The sequence below is a fragment of the Nycticebus coucang genome, chromosome 16 (genome assembly GCF_027406575.1).
Source record: "Nycticebus coucang isolate mNycCou1 chromosome 16, mNycCou1.pri, whole genome shotgun sequence".
Classification (NCBI taxonomy): domain Eukaryota; kingdom Metazoa; phylum Chordata; class Mammalia; order Primates; family Lorisidae; genus Nycticebus; species Nycticebus coucang.
Window position 1 is genome coordinate 19,413,244 of NC_069795.1, and position 27,367 is coordinate 19,440,610.

The following is a 27,367-nucleotide window of genomic DNA, read 5'->3' on the forward strand; positions in this document are numbered from 1 at the left end:
CATAACAAAGATATTTGTACCAGAATGTTTATTGCAGCCCAATTCATAATTGCTAAGTCATGGAAGAAGCCCAAGTGCCCATCGATCCACGAATGGATTAATAAATTGTGGTATATGTACACCATGGAATATTATGCAGCCTTATAGAAAGATGGAGACTTTACCTCTTTCGTGTTTACATGGATGGAGCTAGAACATATTCTTCTTAGTAAAGTATCTCAAGCATGGAAGAAAAAGTATCCAATGTACTCAGCCCTACTATGAAACTAATTTATGGCTTTCACATGAAAGCTATAACCCAGTTATAGCCTAAGACTTGGGGGAAGGGGGAAAGGGATGGGAAGGAGGGGGGAGGTAGGCGGAGGGAGGGTGATTGGTGGGATTACACCTGCAGTGCATCTTACAAGGGTATATGTGAAACTTAGTAAATGTAGAATGTAAATGTCTTAACACAATAACTAAGAAAGTGCGAGGAAGGCTTGTTAATCAGTGTGATGAAAATGTGTCAAACTGTCTATAAAACTAGTATATGGTGCCCCATGATCGCATTAATGTACACAGCTATGATTTAATAAAAAAAAAAAAAGAATATATAAAAATGTTGGTAAAAAGCAAAAAATAATAGGAAAACATGAAATAAGCATATTTTACATGATAGAATTAGGATAAATGAGTGGATAATTATATTTGGGAGGAATATTGAAAAGATTACTACAAGGCTGGACATGGTGGTTTACTCCGGTAATCCTGACAGTTTGGGAAGCTAAGGCAAGAGGATCACTAGAGGCCGGGTGTTTGAGACCCATGGATCCACACAGTGAGACTCTGTCTCTACAAAAAAAAAAACCAAATTAGTGGGACATAGTGGCGCAAGCCTGTAATCCCAGTTACTCAAGAGTCTGAGGTGGGAGAATTGCTTGAATCTGGAAATTTGAAATTGCAGTCATCTATGATGATACCACCACACTCTAGCCTGGGTAGCAGAGTGAGACCCAGCCTCAAAAACAAAACCAAACAACTTTTTTAAAAGATGAGTATGCAATAATAGCCTAAGAAATACACTAAACCTTTAGTAAATAAGACAATATTGGATTATCATCCAAAATACAAAACAAATATTTCTGAGCCCATACTGATATATGTATGAGCAAATAAATAAGTAAATGGGTGGTGGAGAGACACATCTCCCATACAGAAAGAATAATTTACAAAGATACTCCACTCTTGAAGAGGTAGAGCATAATCCTTCTTTATTATGTGTACCTTAAGCCATATAGTGACTTCCTTCCAAAAATACATAGTGTAGAAATTAAAGAAAAGAAAAAAAAGAATAGGTAACCTGTGGAGAAGCCTGAAAAGGGGTCTCAGCCAGGTGATCAAGATTAACATCAACAATGATAATTCAAGTTTATAGTATGTTCTCTGGGTATAAGGTGATGAAAATGGTACTTTACTTCTAAGATTGTCCTCCAAAAATACCAGATCCTCAGCAAAATTGTGAAAAAAATTCTAAAAAATGAAAATAGAGGGATATTCTATAAAATACTTGGCCAGTACTCCTCAAACCTGTCAAGGTATGAGAAAACAAGGTAAGTCTGAGAAACCACCACAGCCAACATGAGCCTAGGGAGCTGTGACAACCAAATGTAACATATATTCTGGATGGGATCCTGAAACAGAAAAAAAAAAGATATTGGAAAAGAAAAAGAAAAACATTTTAAAAATAAAAATAAGACATTAGGTAAGAATAAGGAAAATCTGAATAAGGTGAATCATACTAGTGTAAGATATTAATAGGGGAAACTGCATGTGAGGTATATGGGCACTCCCTATACTAACTTTGCAATTTTTCTTTAAATTTAAAATGTTCTAAAGTTTTAAAAGTTCATAAAAACAAAGCAAAACAACAAAACACTCTTGCAATCTCCGACTTTTTGGCATTCCAGAAACAGTGCAGAAAAAGTCCCAAACACTCCCAAATAGGAATGGGGGTAGTCAAGCCAACGTGTTATATTAACCTAAAGTTATTCATTTAAGTCTTTCTCAGTCCTTACTCTGCTACAATTTCAAAACCAGAGCGCACTGTTTCTACTGTGATGAGTAAGTAGCAGAGCAAAACAATTTTCTTTGTTTTTAACTGGTAACAATTCTAAGCTAAGTCAGTCTTTTTTATTTGAACTTTAAGATTTCAGTGGAATACACAACTTTCCCAGTAATTTGTTACAATTCCTTCAGACTCCCTCTTTGTTGCCTTTCACCACTGTGGATTTTTTTCTCTTTGGTGTTCAGTATGATAGGAATTGATATTTCAAAATTGTAAAAGGTTTTATTGTGAAACTTTGCCTTCCTAGTTTGATCTTCTATAATGTAGGTCAGCACATGTCCATTCCTTGAAACTATCTGCACCTTCCTTCCCTACAAAGGGACAAAGCTCACATCATTTGAGCTGAGCAAGATCACTTGGGCAGTGAGAGAAAAATATCACTGTTCTGCCGTATTAGACCACATTATTTTGAGTATTATTAGTATTACATTACCAGAACTTGAATAACAACAATAATAACTCGCTTTACAAAAGGAAAGAAAAGGAAAAAGAGAGAGAGAACTAAAAAACAAAGACAAAAAATAAGGGGAGATGGGAATGAAAGAAAAAGAATTTCATTGCTTAAGAACCATTGTAATTCCCTCTATTTTCCTAAAAAGTAAATGCGAAGGAAACAAAAGGAAACGTTCCCAGGATTTTAAATCCCATGAGCCAAGAATCTGTGAAAATCCTGTTGAAAATCATCCCGTGACATTGGCTTTGGGACTTCTCCCCAGCTACCGGATCCTTGGGCTTGGCATCTTTCTAATAATCGTCCTGTGGGACGTCTCCTGAGGACACCGCAGCCTGCTGGAGTCTCCAGACCAGACCCCTCTAACTGAATGTAGATGTGCAGGTGGAGGGGATTACAGTAATTCTGGCTCGGCAGCCACGCACTCCCCCAGTCATCGCCCCGCAAGAGCCTTGCCGATCACCCGCACAGCAGGGCGCTGAGAAGCCTCCACCCCGCCGCCGACGCGGCCCCCTGCTCGGGTACTTAGAGCGCGGCCGGCCGCCGCCTCCGCGCGATCTTCCATGGATCTTAGCGTCTCATGAGCAGTTAGTGAGTTTTGCTTTCTAATCACGTCCCCAGGTCTTTGAAAACTTACCCCAACTTTGTAAGAAGATGAGAACCGGCGAGTGAGGGCTCTTAGTTTTCCCTAAGCAGAACTGAGAACATTAGAGGCTACTGACGAGAAACCCCGGACCCCCGGCTCCCGCCCCGCGTCTGCCCGCGCCCGGGTCCCGGGCTGGCCGGGTTCGGAGCCGGCGGCCGCCCGCAGCCCCGCAGCCCACCCCGGACACGCGGTCGCGAGCGCCGCGTCCAGGGGCCAGGGGTTTGGGGGAGGCTGGTCCCAGGGGGAGCGTGTGGCGGGGTAGAGGTATCTGAGCAACTTACAGCCCAGGGCGACCACCAGGTAGCGCAGCAGCAGCAGGAGGAGGCGGTGGCGGCTCCTCCTCGCCATCTTCCCGGGGCCCGAGCAAGCTGCTCCGCCGAGGTCGAGGGTCCCCGCGGCCGGAGCGCCGGAGGCCGGGAGGGGGCCAGTGAACTTCGAGGCGGGAGCACAGGACACAGTCAGGGAGCCAATGGGGGGGTCTCGGTGCGATGTCAGTCTCTCCCTTCCAGGGGCGCAGGTCTTCTCGCCCTGGGACAGGGGATCCCGGCTTCTCTTTTTGGGTGGGGGTGGGGGTAAGAAGGGGAGGGCGTGAAAGCCAGACGAGGTGTCCGCGGGGTCCTAGTGAGGGGGCGGCGGCCCGCGGGCAGCTGCAGGGCGCGCCCCGGCGGTTCGTCCCCCGCCCCCGGGCGGCCGGGATTGATCGGCTTTGTGTCTGGTCCAGCGCGGGGCGGCCAGCTGTCCCCAGCGCGAGGAGCCGGGGGCGGGAGCGCAGTAGGGCTGGGAGCGCAGGAGAGCTGGGGAGGGCGCAAGGGGGACGACTGTGGTGTGTAGGAGTCGAGAAACTCCTGCCTCGTCCCAACTCCTGTCTCTCCCTCCCTGGCTCGAAACTTCTTTTTAACTTTTCAGCTTGGGGACGGAGGTTTTTTAGAAAATTTCTGCCCAACAGGCAAAGCTGAAGGGAAGGCGCTCCCCTCCCAGGAGACGGGATTCGCGGGCTCCGCCTTGTACCCAAGGGGAAAAGAAAAGCAACCAGGACGCGTGCTGGAAGTCAGGTCTCAGATTTTAGCTTTCTGCTCTTCTCCATTTAAGCTTTTTGCTCTTTGGAGATTTAAGGTGTATTTTTCCGGTCTTTGCTTTTTTCAAGTGTCAGAGTTGGAAGTTCATCTAACGGTGTGAAATATTTATCATGTTTCTTTCCAGTTACATAACTGCTGCCTGTGGAGTTTTCCACATGTTAAAACTATACAGCTGCCCTTTGTCAGGTTTATTTTTGGTCCACTGTGCTTTTAAAAGGGAAATCCATTATGAATGCTCTGTTGTGTACTTTAAAATTGACCCGCACGTCCAAAGGCTAAAGTGGCAAATTTTGTATTTGCTCCTAGGGACCGTATTGGAGAGGGATGCCCGGCCTGACAAAAAGACATTCCCGAGAGAAGAAATTGTTATACATCCATTTTTTTTTAGGGTAGAAAAATGGTTAAAGTTCTGTATAGATCCTTGATTTAGTAAAATACATGTAAAGAATTTAGCTAGTTCAGTGGACAAAGGCGACTCGAGTTTAGCTATGCAGCTGGGAGGAATGAGACATCCTTGCTGTTACCTAGGTGACAGTGATGAAAGCTAAGTACCCGTTGGGGGGAGGGGCAGAGGACCCAGGGGGCCCAGAAAGGAGAGCCAAAATAGCAAAATGTTAGAGCTCGCACGCCACTCATGCAAGACGAAGGGGCACAGATTTAACAACAGGCTTATGCTGGTTTTTCTGGGCAGTAACAGGAAACATCTGATGCTTAAAAAGAAAAGTTGATGGCATCCTCTTTTTTCTCATTCTTGCTGCAGGTATATGTCTCTTTTACTCCTCTCTAAAGATTTACACAAAAAGGGGCTTGCTTAAAAAATTGTGACATCCTATGCGAGTAATTGACTCATTTATTTACCAGCCAGCCAAGGCATTTGTCAAATGATGTGCCAGATGCTTCAGGACAATGATGAACAATGCTGCTAACAAGTTCACAGTCTTAAGGAGAGTCTCCTCTGGAAAGATCTCTAGTACCTGGGGATAAATGTTACAGAAGGACAGAGAATAATAGTGGTTTTATTGTGTGCTTTCTCCTAGGGGAAGTCTAAGTAATGCAATAATCTCCCAACAATTCTGTAAAAGAAATGTTATCATTCCCACTTCACAGATTAGAAAACTGGACTGAGAGATGCTAAATGGTTTGTCCCAGTCAGTGATAAGGGGATGTTCCTTCTATTGGCAGTGAGCACAGGGCTTTCTTTATTAGGCCTTGAAAAAATTGGGTTAAATATTGAAAGGAAGGAATTGAAGGAAGGGCAGTCTAGAATATAGAAAAGAGCAGTTATCAGAAGCTGGGAAGATTTAAAAACTATTGCTTCTTTAGGAAAAGCAAGATTCTATAGCACTAGGGTACTTGTGCAAGAGGGATGGGAGTGGTTGCGGTAGAAACTGAAAAGAAAGTTGGATTATGGTGGTCACTGGTTGTTATACTACTGACTCCAGAGTCTAGACTTTATCCACTGGTAATGAGATTTTTGAAAGCAATGGGTTAGGATATGAAAAGACCCATATTTTAGATCCATGCTGTTCAATATGGTAGGCTGTAGATTTGAGTGGCTCTATCACTTTGAATTCAATTCCATTTTAAATTCAGTTCTCCACTACACACTGACCACTTGAAGTTCTCAATAGCCAGATGGAGGTAAATGCCACCACATTGGACTATGCACATACAGAGCATTTCTGTCATGACAGAAACTTCTATGAGACAGCACTTCCCTAGAATGATGATCCATATGGAAGTAATAGAAGATGGATTACAGATAAGAGAATTGGAATGTTAGACAAGTCTAAATATTCTGAGAAAGAGATGAAGGTGTGAAGTAAATGGTCATAGTGCAATCAGTGAAAAACCAGGCCGATTCAGATGACATTTCACAAACTTGTTCAGCTGGATTATGTCATCAATAGATGTAGGAGTGAGAAAGGAGAAAAGTTACCTGTCACAGATGTCTCGCCTGAGTGGCTGTATGTGGTGAGTATAAATAGTGTCAGAAGAAACATGGGGAGGGGCCAGGTGGGGTGGCTCGTGCCTATAATCCTGGCACTCTAGGAGGCTGAGGTGGCCAATTGCTTGAGGTCACCAGTTTGAGACCACCCTGAGCCAAAGCAAGACCTCATCTCTAAAAATAGCTGGGCTTTGTGGCAGGTGCCTGTAGTCCCAGCTACTTGGGAAGCTGAGACAAGAGAATCACTTGAGCCCAAGAGTTTGAGTTTGCTATGAGCTGTGATGCTATAGCACTCTACCCTGGGTGACAAAGTGAGACTCTTTTTCAAAAAAAAAAAAGGGGAGGGGGCTTGGCACCTGTGGCTCAAACAGCTAAGGTGCCAGCCACATACACCTGAGCTGGCGGGTTCAAATCCAGCCTGGGCCCGCCAAACAACGATAATGGCTGCAACCAAAAAAAAAAAAAAAAAAACAGTCAGGTGTTGTGGCAGGCACCTGTAGTCCCAGCTACTCGGGAGGCGGAGGCAGGAGAATCACTTGAGCCCAGGAGTTGGAGGTTGCTGTGTGCTGTGATGCCATGGTACTCTACCCAGGGCGACAGCTTGAGGCTCTGTCTCAAACAAACAAACAAACAAAAAAAAATTGGGAGCGGGTTTGAGATGAGTTGACTGAGGACTATATAGCTAAGTGACCAGCAGTCTGTTAGAATGGGTGGTCTAGAGCTGAGGAAAGCCTCAGGATTAACTAAAGAAATAAAAGTAAATATCAGCAGTATCTCCTAGAACGGGATCACCTATCTTCTCCTTGGAATCCTTTGAAGAGTCTTAAATGTTGATTTTCTCCTTAAAATTATGTTAAAATCTGGAGTCCCAGGAATTTTAATCTCAGTGACCCCTGAGAAGCTGTATTTTTAACAAGTGTCCTGATTGACTCTGATGCAATTAGTCCACGGACTGGTGTTTAAAAGCTATTCTAGAAGCCAAGAGTAGCCCTGAGAATGAAAGAGATCAATCAGATAAAAAAGTGAACACCTAGCTACAGATAAGTCTAAGGAAAAGACTGAAATAACATGTAGGAGGAAGATCCAGAGGAAGAACATGAGAAAAGAGCAGTCAAAAAGTATGAGAGGATCTGGGAGAGAATCAGGAGCCAAAGCTGGAGATAGTTATAGTGTCACATGCTAAAAAGAGGATTGTGAATTGCCTCCCATACTTAGTAATTATGAAGGCGTTGCTCTCTTGGATAATTCAGAAACCAAGCCTCCAAAAATCATGGGGAACGCTGTTGCAGACTTATGCTCAATAAAGACGTGTACTTACTAAGGTATCTAAAGCATATAATATATTTAAAAAATTATTAATGACATTCGTTATACATGGAAGGCAGACTTTATTAAAAGTGGGTGGCTGTGGTGATAGGTTTATGGACCACCACAACAGGGTCTTGCAGTAGGGGAAAGAAATTGGATTCTCCAATCCCAGCAAGGACAAGTGGGGATTTACAATTAAGGAGCAGGGTTGGGGTGGGGGGCGGGGTCAGTAGATGGAAAATTATTAATAGGAAACATCAGGGATAAGGGGTTTCAAATTCAAATAACTTGACAGGATTCAGGCCAGGGTGATGAGGTATCCAGGGTGGTCAGATAGCAAAGGTGAGGGATTTCTGATAAACTGACTTAGCAGGATTCTTGCTTAAACTAGATTCTACGGGATAGGGAGGGAAGCCCAAGGTTGGGCCTCGTCAACAAAAGGACTCAGAAGAAACTGATTTAAATTTTGATGAAAGGAAAGAGCGTTTGTTAGACAAAAACAAATAATGAAATTTCAAGTTAAAAAAGAAAACAAATGAAATTTCAAGTTAAAGAACATCAGGAATGGGATGCTGAAAGGAAGAGCGATGGTCAATTCATGTACTGCTTCCTTAAGGAGGGGTTGGATCCCTGCACCAGGGAGCATGGGACAACTTGTAGGAGGACAGGGGATGAAAGACATGGAAGTCTCTTGAAACTGTTCTCCTTCCCGTGATCGTACGACTCTTTCTGCAGCACCTGTCATAACTACTTGACTCTACACGCAGTTTTTATCAGTTAAACAAAAATGTGGGTTTGGTGTTGTAGGGCATCTTACCAATTTTTTTTAATTCTTCCCCCCCCATTCTAATTCTGAATTCAAATTTATGTTGAGGAAGAGTTGAGGCACATTTCCTACAACAAGCAATGAAAAAAAGGGCTGGGTTTAAATTGAGTGACTTCTCACAACATCTCAGATTGGGTATTTCTGTGTTAGATTGGTTATTTTTCCTCATGGGTGTGGAGAAGGTGCTGGAAAGTGTGCCCACACTCTACAATTTAAACAGAAAAAAAAAGTCTCCTATTTCCAGAACCATATAAATCCCCAAATATCTCTTATACAAATTTTAAACTCCTATGGATAGAAATGGAAGATTTTAATTAATGGGTTCCCCATTACCTAATTCCTTTTACTCCTCACCATTGTCTCCTCAGATCATTTTCTGATAAAAGCTTGATTTCAGGGTGGCGCCTGTGGCTTAAGGAGTAGGGCGCCCGTCTCATATGCTGGAGATGGCGGGTTCAAACCCAGCCCTGGCCAAAAAAAAAAAAAAAAGCTTGATTTCAATCCTCCATCCTGATGTTCCCACAAGCACACTCATGCTGTGCCCTTCCCACCCTCCTTTCCAGCCAAATAAACCTATTCAGAAAAGCCCAGGTTGTCTCCAGCTTCCAGCATATGGTTACTGTTCCAAAGTGACACCTTTCTTTAGGGACCTTATAATAATACAGTACTCAAAACTCACTTCCAAGAAAAATTAACATCTCACTAGTCCCATCTGGTTCTAATTACTACAAACAGGAACGTTCTTTCAGTTTTCTGCTTCTAAATAAGTTTTTTTTTTTTTAATTGCAGTTTGGCCAGGGCTGGGTTTGAACCTGCCACCCTCGGTATATAGGGCTGGTGCCCTACTCTCTGAGCCACATGCACCACCCCAATTTTCTGCTTCTAAATTACTTAACATCACTTAGTTTTACCTGCCATTTAAGTAAAGGTCAGCAGCAATCAGTAAATTAGTTTATTAGTGCTTGCTTGCTTTTTTAAAGCATATTTATTATCAACTCCACAGTTGGCATCTTTAATGGTAATTAGCAATTTCATGAGAAATTTAGGTTATTATGAATTTTTTATTTCTTTTTTTAGACACAGAGTCATCTTACTGGATAAGCCTGAATAAGCTGTTTCATCACTTTGGGCTAACGTGCAGTGATGTCATTAGCTCACTGCAACCTCAAACTCCTCCACTAAGAGATCCTCCTGCCTCAGCCTCCCAAGCAGCTGAGACTATGGGGGTGGTTGTTTTTTTTAATGGAATTTTCTTCAGTGAGGGACTGACTTTTAACAAACATTTGCCAGGGCCAAACAAAGCATAGACATGCATCAATTAGTCTACAGGTACGAAAACATAACAACTAAAACTTGGGGAGAATTTAGAGATAATTTCTAACTCCACCCCCTTCCCATCATTCCCCCTTCTTCATTTTATAGTTAAGAAAAGAGAAGCCCAAACTAGTGAAATGGCTTATTCAAGTTCATACAACGAGAAGAGAAAAGGCCATGCCTGTAATGAATGCTAGCAATGTCTCCTGCGCTGTGCTCAAGTCAGCATAGGCCCCTCTACATGTGCTGGGAAAGGATTTGCCTTTCTACATGTAATTTGACCCAAGTTATAGTTTATTTTCCCCCTAGAAAGTCCTTGCTCAGGACAGCTTTCCTTAATATACAGCTTTAATTAGTGAATAAGGAGGATAGAAATTCTCCATTATATTGCAGGAAGCTATGTGGGCTTACTCAAAATCTTGTATCTTGGGTGATATTATCCAGAAGAGAAGATGTTGAAAGGATTTGGGATAGTGATCTTCCATTTGGACCCTGCTCTCTAGAGCATTCTTAAAGATAATGATGATAATGTTAATTGTTAACATTTATTAAATGCTGTATGCCTGGCACTGTGCAAAATACTTTATAGACATTATCAAATAACTTTGTGAGGAGGTACTATTACTGTTTTCATTTTATAGATTAGTAAACAAAGGCTTAGAGAAGTTAAATCTCTGACCCAGGATGAGGAATAATTGAGCCAGATTTAAACTCAGGTTTGTCTGTCTGAAAGACCCATGTTCTTTATCATTTGCTATGATCTGAATGTTTGTGTTCCCCCAAAATCCATATGCTAAAACTTAACCCCCAAGATAATGGTATTAAGAAGTAGGACCTTTGGGAGGTGATTAGTTCATGAAGGTAGTTCATGTTAGGGCACTTGCCCTAACAAATGAGATTAGTGTACTTATAAAACAGGCTTGACAAATCTTTGCTCTTTCCATCATGTGAATATGTAGCAAGAAGGTGACATTTTTGAAACAAAGAGCAATCCCTCACCAGACATCAAATCAGCTATCACCTTGCTCTTGGACTTCCTAGCCTCCAGAACTGTGAACAATAAATTACTGTTGTTTGTAGGGGATATTGGTTTTTTTTTCTTATAAATATATAACTTTATATATTATATATTCACATATTTACAACATACACAATGTAGAAATATTTTTAAAGGTAATACTATGAGTAGTCTTGAAAATGAGGTGTTTTCAAAACAAAAGATGGGTACTTATCCATGGTGGGTTCCTGATTCATCTACAACCCAATTCTGGACAATGCCCCAGGCCCAGATTTCTACGGAATTCAAAGAGAAAGGAAGGGCTGCTGGAACACGGATTCTAATACCCTCCCCCTTCCCAAGCACCCTGACCTTCTACTGGTACCAGCTAACATGATGCAATGTGAACCCCCCAAATGGCCAACCCCCAGGGCCTGGCCATAGTGCCTGGCCCACAGTTGGTACTGAGAGGTCTGAGGAATGCATAGAAATGAGCGGTTTTAATCACCATCTCCCAGGCAGCATTTCTACAATCTGGAACATTCAATCACAGAGCAAAGGTTGGTCTAGAGGCAAATCCTTTAAGTGTTTCCACTTTATAAAACTATCTACACACCCAGGTGCTAAATAAATAAATAGACACAAAGTGCCTTTTCTTCTTTGTGCTTTGGAATCTGGAAGCCACTGGTCACAACACCACTTATCTTCCAAAAGTTTCTTCACATTCTACTAGCTCATCTATTGTGCACAGCAAATCTTCAAAGGAAGGCCTTCCTTCTGGTTTCTCATGCCACTATCTCAGCATCACTTCATATACATATGTGGGTACCAGCTTCGGCTGGTAGAGTAACCATGGTTACCACTTTATAATTGGTGTATTTTTCAAAGGGCATCCTGCCTTCCACAAATATTTCCCACATTAAAACACCAAATGACCAGATGTCTGATTTGCTGCTAAAGTGGCTGTCCACTTCAGGTGGACACCACTTCACAGGAAATTTAGCACCAGAAGAACTTGTGTACTGGTCATCCAGAACATACCTGGCCATTCCAAAATCAGATAATTTCACAACTCCTGCATCATTTACTAGACAATTTCTGGCAGCCAGATCTCTGTGGATGAAGCTGTTTCTCTCCAGGTACTCCATCCCCTCATGTACGTCCTGACACATGCTCAGCAGCAAGTCCCTACTGAGATGACCTTGTTTCTGGCAGAGGAAATTCAGAAGGCAGCCCTTCCCCATGAACTCAGTGACAGTATAGATTGGTTTCTCCTGGGTGCACATGCCATAAAGCTGAACTAATTTTGGGTGTGTCAGCTTCATCATCACTTTAGCTTCTTCTATAAAGTCCTCGCACATGGTGCCTTCCCTGATTGCTTTGATGGCGACTTTGTACTGGGCTCGCCACTTGCCCAGCCTCACCACTCCGAACAGTCCACTTCCCAATTCCCTCATAAAGGTCAGCTCAGAAGGGTTAATCTCCCGTTTCTCCTAGCTGAATCCTGCAGTGGTTGGGGCATTCTTCCCCTTGGTACTAACTGGGTACTGCAGCCTCGTGACAAGTCCTGCTGCGTTGTGCTCGTGATACTCAATAAACTCAGGAATTGACCCTAAAGCATGTTTTTCTGTTAGGTAGTACTTCTTTGGAGATGTTGTCGTTTCCTTTATGTGATAATGCCTGAAACCTGATGAACCATCTCCTCCAAATTTTGTGTAACGGGAGACTGTGTACAAGCCCGGTTGACGAGAGTCCCTTACCATAAAACCACCTCCTTTATCTTCATTCCTGAGGAGCTGCTCTGCCTTGCTCCTGTACATATTTCTGCAGTACCATTCATATTGATCTAAGTTGTTTGATTTCTTTCCTGTTACATAGTTACTTGGGATATATCCTTCACTCCCATATTTATCTCATGCTCTCCACCAATGAACATCATTCTTTTCTAAAATGATATGCTCTTGGCCTCTCTCTAACCTGAGGTCATGTGCTTCTGTCACTTGGAAATCGTACATCGCCACAACTATTTCTTCACTATTATCTTCTTCTGGTGGAATTGGTGGGGGAGGTCTTTGCTTCTTTATTTCTGGTGCTGGAGATAGTGCTTTCTTAATACTACTCTCAAAAATATTATATTTTTTATATCCAGGTGCTAATTTTTCAGTTTGTCTGCAACACTGATAACTTCCATCTGTCCAGAATTTAGCATGATATTGAATCATAATATTATTGTTGTTCTTTATTTCTTCTTTTAATTTCTTCACCCACTGCTCTCTGCTTTGTCCACTAGGTGCAAAAATGTAAAGTGCATTAGCATCATGAACAACCTGAAGTGGGTATTTGTTTTGACAGGGAATAACACCGTCATCGTTCTTCACTATTTCCACACACTTGATCTTTGAAATATCAATAAATCCCTTTCGGTATTTTTTCTCTGCTTGACCCTCAGAGTAGGTTAACACAGACTTTGTAAGGACAAAAAGTCTCTCTTTGTAGTTTAAGGGTAAGGTCTTCTCTTTCTGCTGGACCTTTTCATGAGAATCTCGTCTATAATAATGTTAAAATTCATCTCGGTCTTCTAATTCCTCCTTCTCCTGCCATTGAAGATCCTAGTATTCTGACGCTGCGTGTCTACACTCCTCGTAGCTCAGAAGGGAGAAATCCTTACCCATTCCTCGAGGGTCAGTTTCTGGACATGTAGAAACCGCTTTGCCGTGCTCACCCCCATCCTGAGCCTTCCCTGCCAACAGCCCGCAGTCCCTAGGCTGTCCCCGCAGGTGCACTTACCTCTGTAGGGGATATTGTTAAAGCAGCCTGAAAGGCTTCTTTTTTTCTTCCAGGAAGAAGAAAATGCCATTGTGGTGGCTCACATCTGTAATCCTTACACTCTGGGAGGCTGAGGCAGGTGGATTGCCTAAACTCAGGAGTTTGAGACCAGCCTGAGCAAGAGTGAGACCCCATTTCCAAAAAATAGTGGGGTGCTATGGTGGGCACCTATAGTCCCAGCTACTAGGGAGGCTGAGACAAGAGGATTGCTTGAGCCCAAGAGTTTGAGGTTGCTGTAAGCTATGATGATGCCAGGGCACTCTACTGACAGTGACAGAGACTCTGTCTTTAAAAAAAAAAAAAGAAAGGGCGGTGTCTGTGGCTCAGCGGGTAGGGCGCCGGTCCCATATGCCGGAGGTGGCAGGTTCAAACCCAGCCCCGGCCAAAAAAAAAAAAAAAAAAAAAAAAGTTAAAAAGAAAATAAAAGAAAATGCCATCCTGAATGTTGTCACTTAATCTCTGGAATGACAATGTCATCTTTATGTGTTTGACACTATATTTTAAAAGTTCACGTGCGTTTTTCTCTTTGAAGTTCTGCAACAATCCAATGAAAGAGCTGGGAAAGGTATAATTATGCATATTTTAATAGCCCTATCTATTACTGATCAATATCACCAAGTACTGAATAAGCTCCAGTGACTCATTTCTGTATGATCAATATTCAAGGTGCTGTAAGGGACCAACTTCACTATGAGGTAGTTTGGAGATAAGGGATCAGCTTAGATATGAGGTAGTTTGGGGATATGGGAAACTCAGATTAGGTCCTGTCTCTACGGGGTTTTCCTTTAGAAAATTTAGAGACTTAGCAATCTAACTGTATTTGTAGTAATCCCAAATCTTCTGTCTCCAAAAACCCTGCTGTTCACTTGCTTTGGTAATGTCCTATTTTCTAATGACGCCTTTTGTTCTGGCTCAACCCTTTCTCATGAGCTCCACATCAGTTTTCCTAGTTTCTACCTGAATATGCCACTGAAACTCAACGTCTAAAATTGAGCTTACCTCATTCTCTCACACCTACCTCATTTCCCCCCACTTCTTTCTTTCCCTCTTTCTCAGCCACTATGCTAATGGGGGAGGACGCAATTATATCTAAGAACAGACGTTTCTTCTTAAGGAGATGTAGGTGGAGGAGATGGATATGAGTCAGGCAAAGTAAGACTGGGGGAGTCTTAAAAGCGACTTTACCGTCAGGGAGGTCAGGGAAGGCTTCCCTGAGGAGCAGCACCAGGATGAAATCTGAAGGAAATGGAAAGGACAGGGAGAAAGAATAGTTTATAAAATGGGACAGCTTGTGCAAAGACCTTGTAGCAAGCACTGGAGAAAAAGAGTTGCACAAAGGTTGAGAGGAGGACGGTGGGAACCATGGAGAGCCCCCCTGCTTAAAATCCTCTGTGGCTTCCAGTGGCTCATAGGAAAAAAATGGAATGTACAGCAGAGCTTCATCTGCGTTCCCTCTTCAAGCTCCCACAGAGCCTTTGCATGTGCTGCTCCCTGTTTGCAACTGAGTTGATTCTTTCTTTTTTTTACCCTTCAGTGTATCCGGCATTTATCAAATATTTGCTATGTGCTAGGCACAATGCTAAGATTTTCTTCATATTATCTAATTTAATCTTCATAATAATCATGTACATAAGAAAAACTATCATTTCCATTTTATAAGTGAGGTAATCGGGACAGAGAGATTGAACAACAGATCCAGACTCATAATAGTTTCTGAGTGGTTGTTATGGATTGAATGTTTGTGACCCTCCAAAATTCCTGTGTTGAAATCTTAACCATCCATGTGATGATAGTAGATGGTGGGGCCGGAACTGACCAGGACAGTAGGGGAGCCAGGTTTGGAAGCACACCTGGCTGATTCCAGACTCAATGTGCTTGCCCGTTATGTCCACTGCTCCTCCTTTATATTCATCTCATCTGGTCAAGGCCTCTCATCTAGAGGCCTCCATTCAACTGCCATTTCCTTTGGAAACTTCCCTGTCTTTCCTAGTTGGATTAACCCCTCTACCTCGAACACTCAATAGCCCCTTCATCATTTGCATCAGAGCTGGAATTTTACACTTAATTGATCACAATCAGTCATAGGCAGGACTCTGTGAAGGGTTCCATGTAGGCGGTGTCTGTGTAATTACTGCCTCACTATTGTAACTTCTTTGCCTAACTTAGTGTTGTCAGTAAGTGCTCCATAAATATTTGCCTAATGGATGAATATGTACGTCTACATATCTTTTTTATAAGTTTGTATTGTAAGTTTTTTTTTACACTTAATATCTTTTTTTAAGGTAATGTTACATTTTTTTTTTTGGAGACAGAGCTTCAAGCTGTCGACGTGGGTAGAGTGCTGTTGCGTCACAGCTCACAGCAACCTCCAGCTCCTGGGCTTAAGCAATTCTCTTGCCTCAGCCTTCCAAGTAACTGGGACTACAGGCGCCCACCACAGCACCCAGCTATTTTTTGGTTGCAGCCGTTATTGTTGTTTGGCGGGCTGGATTTGAACCCACCAGCTCAGGTGTACGTGTCTGGCACCTTAGCTGCTTGAGCCACAGGCGCTGAGCCTGCAATGTTACTTTTAAGCTGCAATATTTCTATTTGCCAGTGTCATTGCTAAGTGTTGCATTTTCATTATCACATTTGAGTCTATGCACAAGGGAACTGAAGGTTGGAGTGAGACCCAATAAATTGCTTGGGTCACCCAGCTGGCCAGTGCAGAACATGGATATGATTCCAGGTTTATTTGTATCTGAACACTGTGCTCTTTCAACTGTGCCATATTACTTTAATTCTTATAATCATCTTCCCAAGTCAACCAGTTTATAATCTTGGTCCTAATGGCATGTTGTATTGATTGTAGATGTGTAATAACTTCTTTAGCAGACCCTTTAAAAAACTTACTTGTAGGTGTTTTGATATTTCAACATTATAAAGAAAGCTGGAAGCATGTTCTTATATATTTATCTAATTATTCCCTCAGAGTGTTTGTTGAGTAAAAAATTTAGGTGTTTTGAAAGTTTTTGATTTATATGGCTAAACTGGCAACAATAATACTTGAGATTTTAGTAGTTGATTCTGTTACTCAGCCTATCTGCCAACAGACTATTTCTGCTATTGCGCCAACAAAGAAAAACACAACTTTAAAACAGTTCTTTGAATTGTTAATTTGTCTTGGAGTACAGAAAAAAAAAGACCAAATAGACTGTGTCCCTTTTTCTTTAGACTTAGACTCCAAGGCATCAATTTTTTGTTTGTTTTATTTTGTTTTTTTCAGACACAGTCTCCCTAGGTAGAGTGCCCTGGGTTCATTCTATCTCACAGCAACCTCAAACTCCAAGCTTCAAGCTATCTTCTTGCCTCAGCCTCCCGAGCAACTGGGACTACAGGCACCTACCACGATGCCCAGTTATTTTTTTTTTAATTATTATTTTTAGTAGAGACAGGCTCTTGCTCTTGCTCAGGTTAGTCCCAAAGTCCTGAACTTAAGCAATCCACCTGCCTCAGCCTCCCAGAGGGCTAGGATTACAGGTGTGAGCCACTGTACCTGGCCCAAGGTACATTTTGAAGTACAGAATTTAGTATGTCCTCCAACTTAAGGCAGAAAAATAGGAGGGCATATAGCAAAAACACACTGCTTATGATTTGTTTGGTGTTTACTCTGTATCCTAAACACATTTTTCTCTGATATAGTTATATAAATGTTTGTATATATTTACAAAATCAAATAAAAAAATTTTGAGACAGAGTCTCACTCTGTTGCCCAAGCTAGAGGGCCATGGTGTCAGCCTAGCTTACAGCGACCTCAGACTCCTGGGTTCAATCCTCCTACCTCAGCCTCTTGAGTAGCTGGTACTGCAGGTGCCTGCCACAACACCTGGCTAACTTTTCTGTTTTTAGCAGAGACAGGGTCTTGTTCTTACTTAGGCTGGTCTTGAATTCCTGAGCTCAAGGGATCCTCCTGCCTCAGCCTACCAAACTGCTAGGATTATAGGCATGAGCCACAACACCCACTGTATTTTTGCATAATCTTTTTTTTTTTTTGAGACAATCTTACTATATCGCCCTTGGTAGAGTGCTGTGGCGTCACAGCTCACAGCAACCTTAAACTCTTGTACTTAAGCAATTCTCTTGCCTCAGCCTCCCAAGTATATGGGACTACAGGCACCCACCACAATGCCCAACTATTTTTTGTTGCAGTTGTCATTGTTATTTAGCTGGCCCTGGCAGAGTTCGAACCCGCCAGCCTCTGTGTATGTGGCTGGTGCTGTAACCACTGTGGTGGCTGGTGCCGTAACCACTGTGCTATGAGCACCACCCATAATCAAATTCTTAATGATGATGAAATTCTATACCTAAAATAATTTGCTTACCAGCATCTGTAGTGCACTCTCTTGTCTCTAGAAATTCTTGAGAATGGGTCAGAGAACATGGATAAACTTAATCTACTTTGCTATAGCAAAAACTGGATGCAATGGACAAGGAACAGAATGATAACTTTCCACTCCCAAAGATTCAGGAATTACACTGTGTACTTGGATCTGTCCCCTTTAAACCAGGTGGATGGTTTTAAAATGAATAATCAGGCTGGCTTTATGCTTTATAAATGTGAGTGCTCCTGGGAACGGGACCAGTTTTCAAAAATATTTCTTTTCCTGGAAGCATAACATTATAAAGAAGGCCAGGCTGTTAATTCCCTGACGTGCTAGGAATCATCACAGAGACAGAAGTTCAAATGCTTCTCTGCTGGCTTGGAGCCAGTGCACACAAGGGTGGGGAACAATGGAGGCTTTGAAAATGCACTTGGGGTGATGCTGTTTAACAAGCAGGATGCAGGGTTAGAGCCTGTGGCGGAAGTGCCATCCTTGTCATTCCTTCCTAGGATGAGGAGTCCACATCCTGGAGTACTGAAAATCAAAGGTGGAGATACACTGGCCATTCCAGAAGCAATGAAGTTGTTTTTTTTCTTAGACACAGTCTCAGATAAGCCACCTAATACCTCTGAAACTTTAGGTCCTCATCTATGGAAAAGCAGACTGAGAGATGTGATTTTAAAGGCATTTTCAACTGTAAAACTAGACTGCTCTTATATTTGAGTCTTCACATTCAGGAAAAAAGAAGATTAAGCATTCTTTTAATAATATTACTGTTAGAAAGTTGTTAACACACGTGATCTGTACTTAACTACTATAGATTTTTTTCTCCCGCCCCCAGTCACCGAATCTCAATGTCTCTCTCTGTTGAAAAGTAGACTTTATTTTATCCTAGTGAGCTGAGAATGTTAGAACAGAAAGAGATCTAGGGAGACAGAAGAAAGAGATGAGATGATTGTGGCATATGATCTAGGTTTATAAGATCATCTTTTCCTTTTATTCTCTCTTCTTAGCCTGCTCTTACCATCACTTTTTTCTATACTTCTTTCCCTCTTTCTTCATTCACAACCTCCAACACATTGACTGAGATTCTTAATTAAGAAAAAGCTACTGGTATTTAGCCAAATCTTTTCACAGCATTTTTCAGTGAGGAGTATAAAGTCTATTGATCCATGAACATGGCACATCTTTCCATTTATCAAAGTCTTTCAACAATGTTTTGTAGTTTTCAGTGTATAAGTCTTGTACTTATTTTGCTAAATTTATAGCTAAGTAATTTATTATTTTTGATGGTATTATAAGTGGAATTATTTTGTTAATTTTATTTTCAGATTTTTCCTCGCTTTTACCTATAGAAATACAATTGATTAGCCGGGCGTTGTGGCGGGCGCCTGTAGTCCCAGCTACTTGGGAGGCTGAGTCAAGAGAATCGCCTAAACCCAAGGATTTGGAGGTTGCTGTGGAGCTGTGTGACGCCACGGCACTCTACCGAGGGTGATAAGGTGAGACTCTGTCTCTACAAAAAAAAAAAAAAAGAAATACAATTTATTTATTTATTTTTTTTGCAGTTTTTGGCCGGGACTGGGTTTGAACCCGCCACCTCAAGCATATGGGGCAGGTGCCCTACTCCTTTGAGCCACAGGTGCCACCTACAATTGATTTTTTTTTTCTATAGATTTTCTATCCTGCAACCTTGCTGTACTCTTTTATTCTAATGGTGGATTCCTTAGGACTTTTTTTTTTTTTTTTGAGACAGAGCCTCAAGCTGTCACCCTGGGTAGAGTGCTATGACATCACAGCTCACAGCAACCTCCAACTCCTGGGCTCAAGCGATTCTCCTGCCTCTGCCTCCCAAGTAGCTGGGACCACAGGCGCCCACCACAAAACCCAGCTATTTTTTGGTTGCAGCCATCATTGTTGTTTGGCAGGCCTGGGCTGGATTCGAACCCACCAGTTCAGGTGTATGCGGCTGGCACCTTAGCTGCTTGAGCCACAGGTGCCGAGCCAGGATTTTTTATATATAAGATCAAGTACAGATAATCTTACTTTTTCCTTTCCAATCTAGATGGACTTGTCAAATTTTCCTGAACACCACCTCTAGTGAAATGTTAAATAGAAATGGGAAGAATGAACATCTTTTTCTTTCTCGTTCTTGATTTAGGGGAAAGTATTTAGTCTTTCACTATTGAATGTGATGTTAGATGTTTTCATATATGTCCTTTATCAGGTTGAGAAAATTTCCTTTTATTTCTAGTTTGTTGATTGTTTTTATCATGAAAGGGTGTGGGTTGTCTACCAGCAAGATGTTTAAAAAGGAAAAAAGAGAAAAGAAAAGGTGTTGGATTTTGTCAAGTATCTTTTCTGTATTTGTTGAGATGATCGTGTATTTTTTTCTTTATTATACAGTGTATTACACATTGATTATATTCATATATTAAACTGTACTTTCATTCTTGGGATAAATCCCATTTGGTCAGGGGATAATCTTTTTATATGCTCCAGGATTCAGTTTATTAGTATTTGTTGAGCAATTTTTGCCTTTATGTTCCTAAGGGATATTGGTCTATAGTTTTTTAAAAATTCTTTTCTTGTGATGTCTTTGTTGGGTTTTGGTAATGTCAGCATAATTCTGGTACCATAAAATGAATTGGAAAGTGTTTTGTACCCTTTTATCTTTTGGAAGAGTTTGTAAAGAATTGCTATTCATTTCTGTACAATTAAGGACACAACAATCAAAGCAAATAGACAACCTTCAGAATGGGAAAAGATATTTGCATATTACACATCTGACAAAGGCTTGATAACTAGGATCTATAGAGAACTCAAATTAATCAACAAAAGAAGAGTGAACAATCCCATCTATTACTAGGCAAGAGACAAGAATAGAACATTCTCTGATGAAGAGAGACAAATGGCTAACAAACATGGAAAAATGCTCATCAATCCTAATGATCAGAGAAATGCAAATCAAATCTACTCTGAGATATCATCTAATCCCAGTAGCCTATGTCACAAAATCCCGAACTTGCAAACGTTGGCATGGATGTGAAGAGAGGGGAATACTTTACACTCCGGGTAGGACTGTAAACCAATACAGCCTCTTTGAGAAGAAGTATAGAGAACCCTCAAAGAACTCAAATTAGACCTCCCATTTGACCCCATAACCCCATTACTAAGCATCTACCCAGATGAAAAAAAAAATCCTTTTTATCATAAGTACATATGCACTAGATTATTTATCACAGCTCAATTTACAATTGCCAAGATGTGGAAACAACGTAAATGCCCATCAACCCAGAAATGGATTAACAAACTGTGGTATATGCATGCCATGGAATAGTATGCAGTCATAAAAAGATGGTGACTTCCCATCTTTTGTATTAACCTGGATGGAGTTGAAACACATTCTTCTCAGGAAAGTATCACAAGAATAGAAAAGCAAATATCCAATGTACTCAATACTAAATGAAGCCAGTAGATGATCAAATTCTTACCCACAGAGAAGAAAAACTTTTTTCAATTCAAGTTTAGGGCAGGGGAAATGGGGGAGGGGGGGTTGAGGTGCTACCACTGAATGGGCACAATGTGAGGGTATAGGGCACACCTTTTGGGTGCAGTACATAACTACAAGAGGGGTTCTACCCAACACATTCAAATATTGTGACTTGGTTGTTTGTACTCTCACATGAACCTGAAATTAAAAAAAAAAGAATTTCTATTCATTCTCCTCTGAATGCTTGGCAGACTTCACCAGTAAAGCCATCTGGACCTGGCTTTTAAGTTGGGGAAATTTAAAAATTATTAATTTGAGCTTTTTACTTGTTATAGACTTCTTCAGATTTGCTATTTCTTCTTGAGTCAGTTTTGGTAGTTGTGTCTTTCTAGGAATTTACCCATTTCTTCTAAGTTATCTAATTTGTTGGTACACATAGGCAGTTGTTCATAGTATAATTGTTTTTATTTCTTTAAGGTTAATAATGTACCATCTTCCATTTCTGGTTTTAGTAATTTGTATTTTCCCTTTTCTTTGTCGGTCTAGCTAAAGGTTTGCCAGTTTTGTTTTTATTTCAAACAATCAATTTTTAGCTTTATAGATTTTCTGTATTGTTTTTCTAGTGCCTATTTCATTTGTTTTTACATGAATCTTTATCAGATCCTTCTTACTGCTAACTTTGGGTTTAGTTTACTGTTCTTATTCTAATTCCTTAAGGCATAATTGTAGATATTAATCTGAAGTCTTTTAAAATGTAAGCATTTATAGCTGTAAATTTAAGGAGAAATGGGGATTTGTTAAAAGAAGATTTAATAGTCTGATAGGTTTGAGAGAAACCTACTAGTATGACTCAATAATTTTACTTAGATGTTTTTCTTACCTTCAGATTCTATTGCAGAGTAGCATCCTAAATGCACAAGTAAAAATGTAAATGCCAGTAGAGCTTTTAATAGTGACAATTATTCAGTGTTCACATAATTTTTAATTTTGAAGGATGTCATCAATTATTTGATGACAACTGCACAACATTCTCAAACCTGTCACGTGTAGCAATTCTGCAGTCTGAGAAATTGCTCCTGGCATTTGCAAGCATGGCAGAAATTTAATAAACTGTCGCCAAACCATTTGCTTGTTTGAATGCCAAGGTTTCCTTCCCCACATCACATGCAGTGTCCTGCTGCCAACAGTTATCAAAATACTCCCACAGTTGTCACAGAGAGGATTGTTCAGGGAGTTAATATTTCTTTAGTCTTATTGTCCTTATATTTCATTGCCTTGCCACTTTTGGGGGATTTATTTAAGCAGCCTGAATAACATCAGTATGAAGCAGTTAGATATTAAATAATGGATTAAAAATAATTTTTGACATACAGATACAGCTATATAGGTAGAGAGTACAGCAAGATCGAGAAGGAAGGTATTCATGTTTTACTCTGTATGTTCCTAATGTTTGAATTTTTATAGGAAGAGTATGTGCAATGTGAAACAACAGGAAAGTTAAGAGAGAAAAGGAAAGTTAAAACAGGAAAGTATTAAGAAAAGTCCAGCTAACTCATTTTTATTAAAAGTATGCAGTTGTATGGTAGAAAAAGTAATAGTAGGATTTAGAGATAAAATAAAGCTCTTTGGATGAGAGATGGAAAAGAAATTGCAGTTGTTAGCTCTGAGTTTGTATTTTCTGTGTGACCCCAATAGGTAAGTGCCAGGCAATGTTTGAATAACTCTTGAATGTGAAACAGGAATGGTGGAAGATTGAAGGGAGTGACCCTGGACCTCAGTCACAAATTCAAAGATGTGTGAAATATAGTAAGATAATATTCACAGCTATCATCTGAAATAAACAAATCTCTGCTATGTCTTGTATGTTGATGGCTTTGACAGGCACTTTGGCAGTCCTTATCAAAATCTCAAATGCATATACTCTTGACAAGCATTTTCACTGCTAGGAATTTCTCCTGAAGAAATATACCAGTACACAGATACTACATACACAGATGCTCAAAGCAGCAAAATAGATTAAATAGTCTAAGTGTATATTAAAGAGAGAGTATGGTTAAGTAAATTACAGTCCAGCTTGCCTGAGATCATAGGGCGGAGAAGTGGAGAGCTGGGATCTAACTTTGGCTTTTATCCTTTACTGTACTACACATTTCATGAGTTAGTTCCTGCAGGTGGCTTTCAGGTGATCAGGCCCCATCTGTGTGTTATTCTAGGATAAGTAGAGAGGAGAGGAGAGAGGGCAGGCAAGGGACAAGGAATAAGGCAAAAGGCAGGCCTGGTTTGGAATTTAAAGCAGCAATAAAAAATAGAAAAACAAAAAGAGATACATATAATTAATGGAAAGGGGTTCCTGAGGAAAGTATCTTGTTTTACCAAAAGAACATTACCTTAACCATTTCTCACCCTACTCCCCAGGAGCCATGAACCCCAATTCTAAAAGACTTTAATGAGTATGTAGTTAGTCTCATAGGCTTTTTTTTTTTTGCTCTGAAATAGAGTGGGAGACTGAAGGAAGAGCTTTCTTCTGGAGAATCTATTTGTTTCTTTTCATCAAAGAAAATCCATATTAACATATGTTTGGGGGCTTAGGACATCTTTGAATTTCTAAACAAATGGGAAGAGAATTCTTGTAGTGTTCCCTAACTATGAAATGAGGTGTGGCTGCTGCAGTGTGGGTGGGATGCTTCAGAGCATTTTAAGTACCACATACCAGTTTTAGGAGTCCTGGCATTTTCTGCATGCCCTGGTGTTTCCACCGTTCCCAGATGCTATGCTAGCATTCCGTATGACCTTGAGCCAAGGACTAGCCTTTCTGTGATTCATTTTCTCTAGCTACTAAACGAGGTGGGTGGTGGAATAAGTGGTCTGTACTATGCCTTCAACTTGTGATTTAATTTATATTTTCAACACTTGCTGGATCATCAGAATTTTAAATACGATTTGGTATTTATCAATGAGGATTAGAAACATAAAAAATTACTTCCTTAACACAATTCATATACACATACATATATACTATTATTATTATTGATAAAATGAAACAGAAAATGTTATTTACAAGAAACCTTGGTGATCTGTATCCTCAGTTCTCTCTTTGCTATTAGGAAAGAACTGGTAAGATTTTCTTACCTTGTAAGGATGAAGGTAAAGTCTTGAATTCCTGAGCTCAAACAATCCTCCTGCCTCAGCCTCCCAGAGTGCTAGGATTACAGGCATGAGTCACTGCACCCTAACCACTGTGCTCATTCCTCAAACTTTTTATTTAAAAAAATTTCAGAATAGGGCGGTGCCTGTGGCTCAAAGGAGAGGGGTGCCAGCCCCATATGCTGGAGGTGGTGGGTTCAGACCCGGCCCAGGCCAAAAACTGCAAAAAAAAAATTCAGAATATAGTTGAAGGAGTAGTCCAATTAACACCCTTACTTAGATTCACCAATTATTAACATCTTGTCACATTTGCTGGATTTTTTTGCTCCTTCTCTCAATGTAGATCCCCTATTTTTGCTGAACCTTTTGAAAGTTTAGTTACAAGCATAATGATAACTTTACTCTTAAATATTTTAATATATATCCTAGAAACAAGAATTCTCTCCTATATGACTATGATACTATTGCCATACCTAAGAAATATTATTGATACAATATAATTTATATTTAAATTTCTCTGACACAATGGTATCCTTTGTAAATTATTTTTCCTTCTAATCCAAGATCCAAGTGAGGATCATACAGTTAGCTGTGTGTCTCTTAATTCTCCAATTTATAACAGTGGCCTCTATTGGTCCACCTTTCATGAAACATATTTTTGAAGAGTTCCAGTCAGTTTTATAAAATATATTACTTTTTGGATGTGTCTGATTTCCTCATAATTCTTTAAATACAGGTTAAATATTTTTATTAGGAATACTACATAGATATATTTTATAACACAAATGGAAACCACACATAACGTTAGATTATCCCTTTTTGAATAAGGATGAATTTGACCATTTTGTTAAAGGGATATCCATCAGATTTTCCCATTGCAAAGGTTCATTTATTCCTTTGTTTAGATAGTAAAGTGTGAGGAGATACTTAAAGACTGTGTAAATATCTCAATCCCTGGGGCAGTGCCTGTGGCTCAGCGGGTAGGGCACTGGTCCCATATGCCGGAGGTGGTGGGTTCAAACCCAGCCCTGGCACAAAAAAAAACCAAAAAACTACAAACAATATCTTAATCCCCAATAAACCTTTTCTGTTGATTTTAGCATTCATCAACAAACCCTTCCTGTACCAATTACTACATTGGTAGTTACAGAATGATAATTTCCCCCATTCCATTATTCTTACTTCATTTAATATTAGGCATTCTTCTATAAATAGAACTTTTCATCCACTTTCTGCCATGATTTATTTTGAGCAGCACTATGGATTCATGGGTTTTTAACATATATGTTTTTTTTTTAACATATATGTTATAATCTTTTATCATTATTCTATTCTGTGAATATTTCCTTATTTCTGGCACAATAATGATTCAAGCTTATCTTAGATATTTACTGTCACTGAACTAATTCTTTCTATTTGGCAGAGAGATTGGCAGAGTGAGATTAAGATTTGAGATGATTGATAAAGAAGACAAGAGATAAGACTTAAAGTAGGGAAAAATTTGAGGGGTTGGAATTCTTGGGCAAAGATTACCTTGAGTATATCTTTTAAGTTCTCCAAACCAAATTTCCTTTCCTGGAAAATGAAGATTATCATGCCTATTACTCAGGTAGATTGTGAAAATTAATAAACTCAGCTCGATTACTGGCACATATTCAATAGTTGTTGGCTATTATCACTAGGGACGACCTTCCAACCAGGTTAATTTCTGTGATACTAGTGAGTTCCAATTACCTGACTCCAATGCGTGTACGATTAAACTTCCTTAAGTTTATGTTCAGAGGCTTTGCTTAATATCGCTGTAAAACGTTCTAAGGGCAACTATACTGTTTCTAGCTGGGTAAGTCTCGAAGGCTGGTGAAACAACAAGCTTTTAAGAAAATCATTTTGGGGTGGCGCCTGTGGCTCAGTGAGTAGGGCGCCGGCCCCATATACCGAGGGTGGCAGGTTCAAACCCAGCCCCGGCCAAACTGCAACCAAAAAATAGCCGGGCGTTGTGGCGGGCGCCTGTAGTCCCAGCTGCTCGGGAGGCTGAGGCAAGAGAATCGCCTAAGCCCAGGAGTTGGAGGTTGCTGTGAGCCGCGTGACGCCACGGCACTCTACCGAGGGCAATAAAGTGAAAACTCTGTCTCTACAAAAAAAAAAAAAGAAAGAAAATCATTTTGTGCAAATTTAAAGAGGAAGCAGAAGACACTCCTCCATATGTGCATATATGTACATTTCGTGGTTTAAAATAGAGTCTTAAATGGGAGATAGTCTGATAAAATATAGACTGATTTCAATCCAAGCTTAACTACATTTTTCATTTTAAAAAGTGAAGATGCTTACACTTTCCCTGCGCAGTTACTGGGAAGGTAGAATCTGGGTAATGTATCCTGGCAGGAGTCTTACCAGACCCTTGTACCTTAGGTGGCACTTCCATCTGGTGGCGAAGTAACCAGTTGCAAGCCAAAGCACAGAATTGGGAGAAAAAGCGGTGGGATGAATTTGCCACCTATACCCCTTAAGCAAAGCCACAGCATTAAACAACTTTGAATAAAAACCTATGGAATGCTTACTTTGAATAACAATAACGGCCTGGTACGACCAAAGGATTGGTTGCTCTGGAATTTCTTTTTTCTTTGCAGGGACATTGATTCATTCAACAAATACCTATTGAGGGCCTCTGCGTGGCAGGCATTGTTCTGGGCACTTGGGAAACATAAGCGGACAAGAGACAAAAATTCCAGCCCGGGATGCCTTTTCCTATACTCTCAATACTCTCCAGACACTATGAACAAAGGTAGATCATGAGTAAAGAGCTCTATGGATTATAAAGTTCCTTCCAGGGTCAACAGGACGTGTTTCGAGGCCTACATTTTTTTTTTTTTTAA

General features: G+C 40.6%; 1 protein-coding gene and 1 pseudogene across 4 annotated transcripts in view; both read right to left on the reverse strand.

The window, feature by feature from the left end:
* Positions 1-3,769, reverse strand: part of JAM2 (junctional adhesion molecule 2) — a 69,674-nt gene extending 65,905 nt beyond the window's left edge. For 2 of the 4 annotated variants that reach the window (XM_053564351.1, XM_053564352.1), the window contains exon 1: positions 3,483-3,763. In XM_053564351.1, coding sequence (XP_053420326.1) covers positions 3,483-3,549 — 67 coding nt within the window. In that variant the 5' untranslated portion in view covers positions 3,550-3,763. Of the gene's footprint in view, positions 1-3,482 lie in introns of all 4 variants that reach the window. The other 2 variants (XM_053564348.1, XM_053564349.1) reach the window with 2 other exon arrangements.
* A 7,601-nt stretch (positions 3,770-11,370) lies between these two features.
* LOC128567881 (tyrosine-protein kinase Tec-like) lies at positions 11,371-13,239 on the reverse strand (annotated as a pseudogene).
* Positions 13,240-27,367: the final 14,128 nt, after the last annotated feature.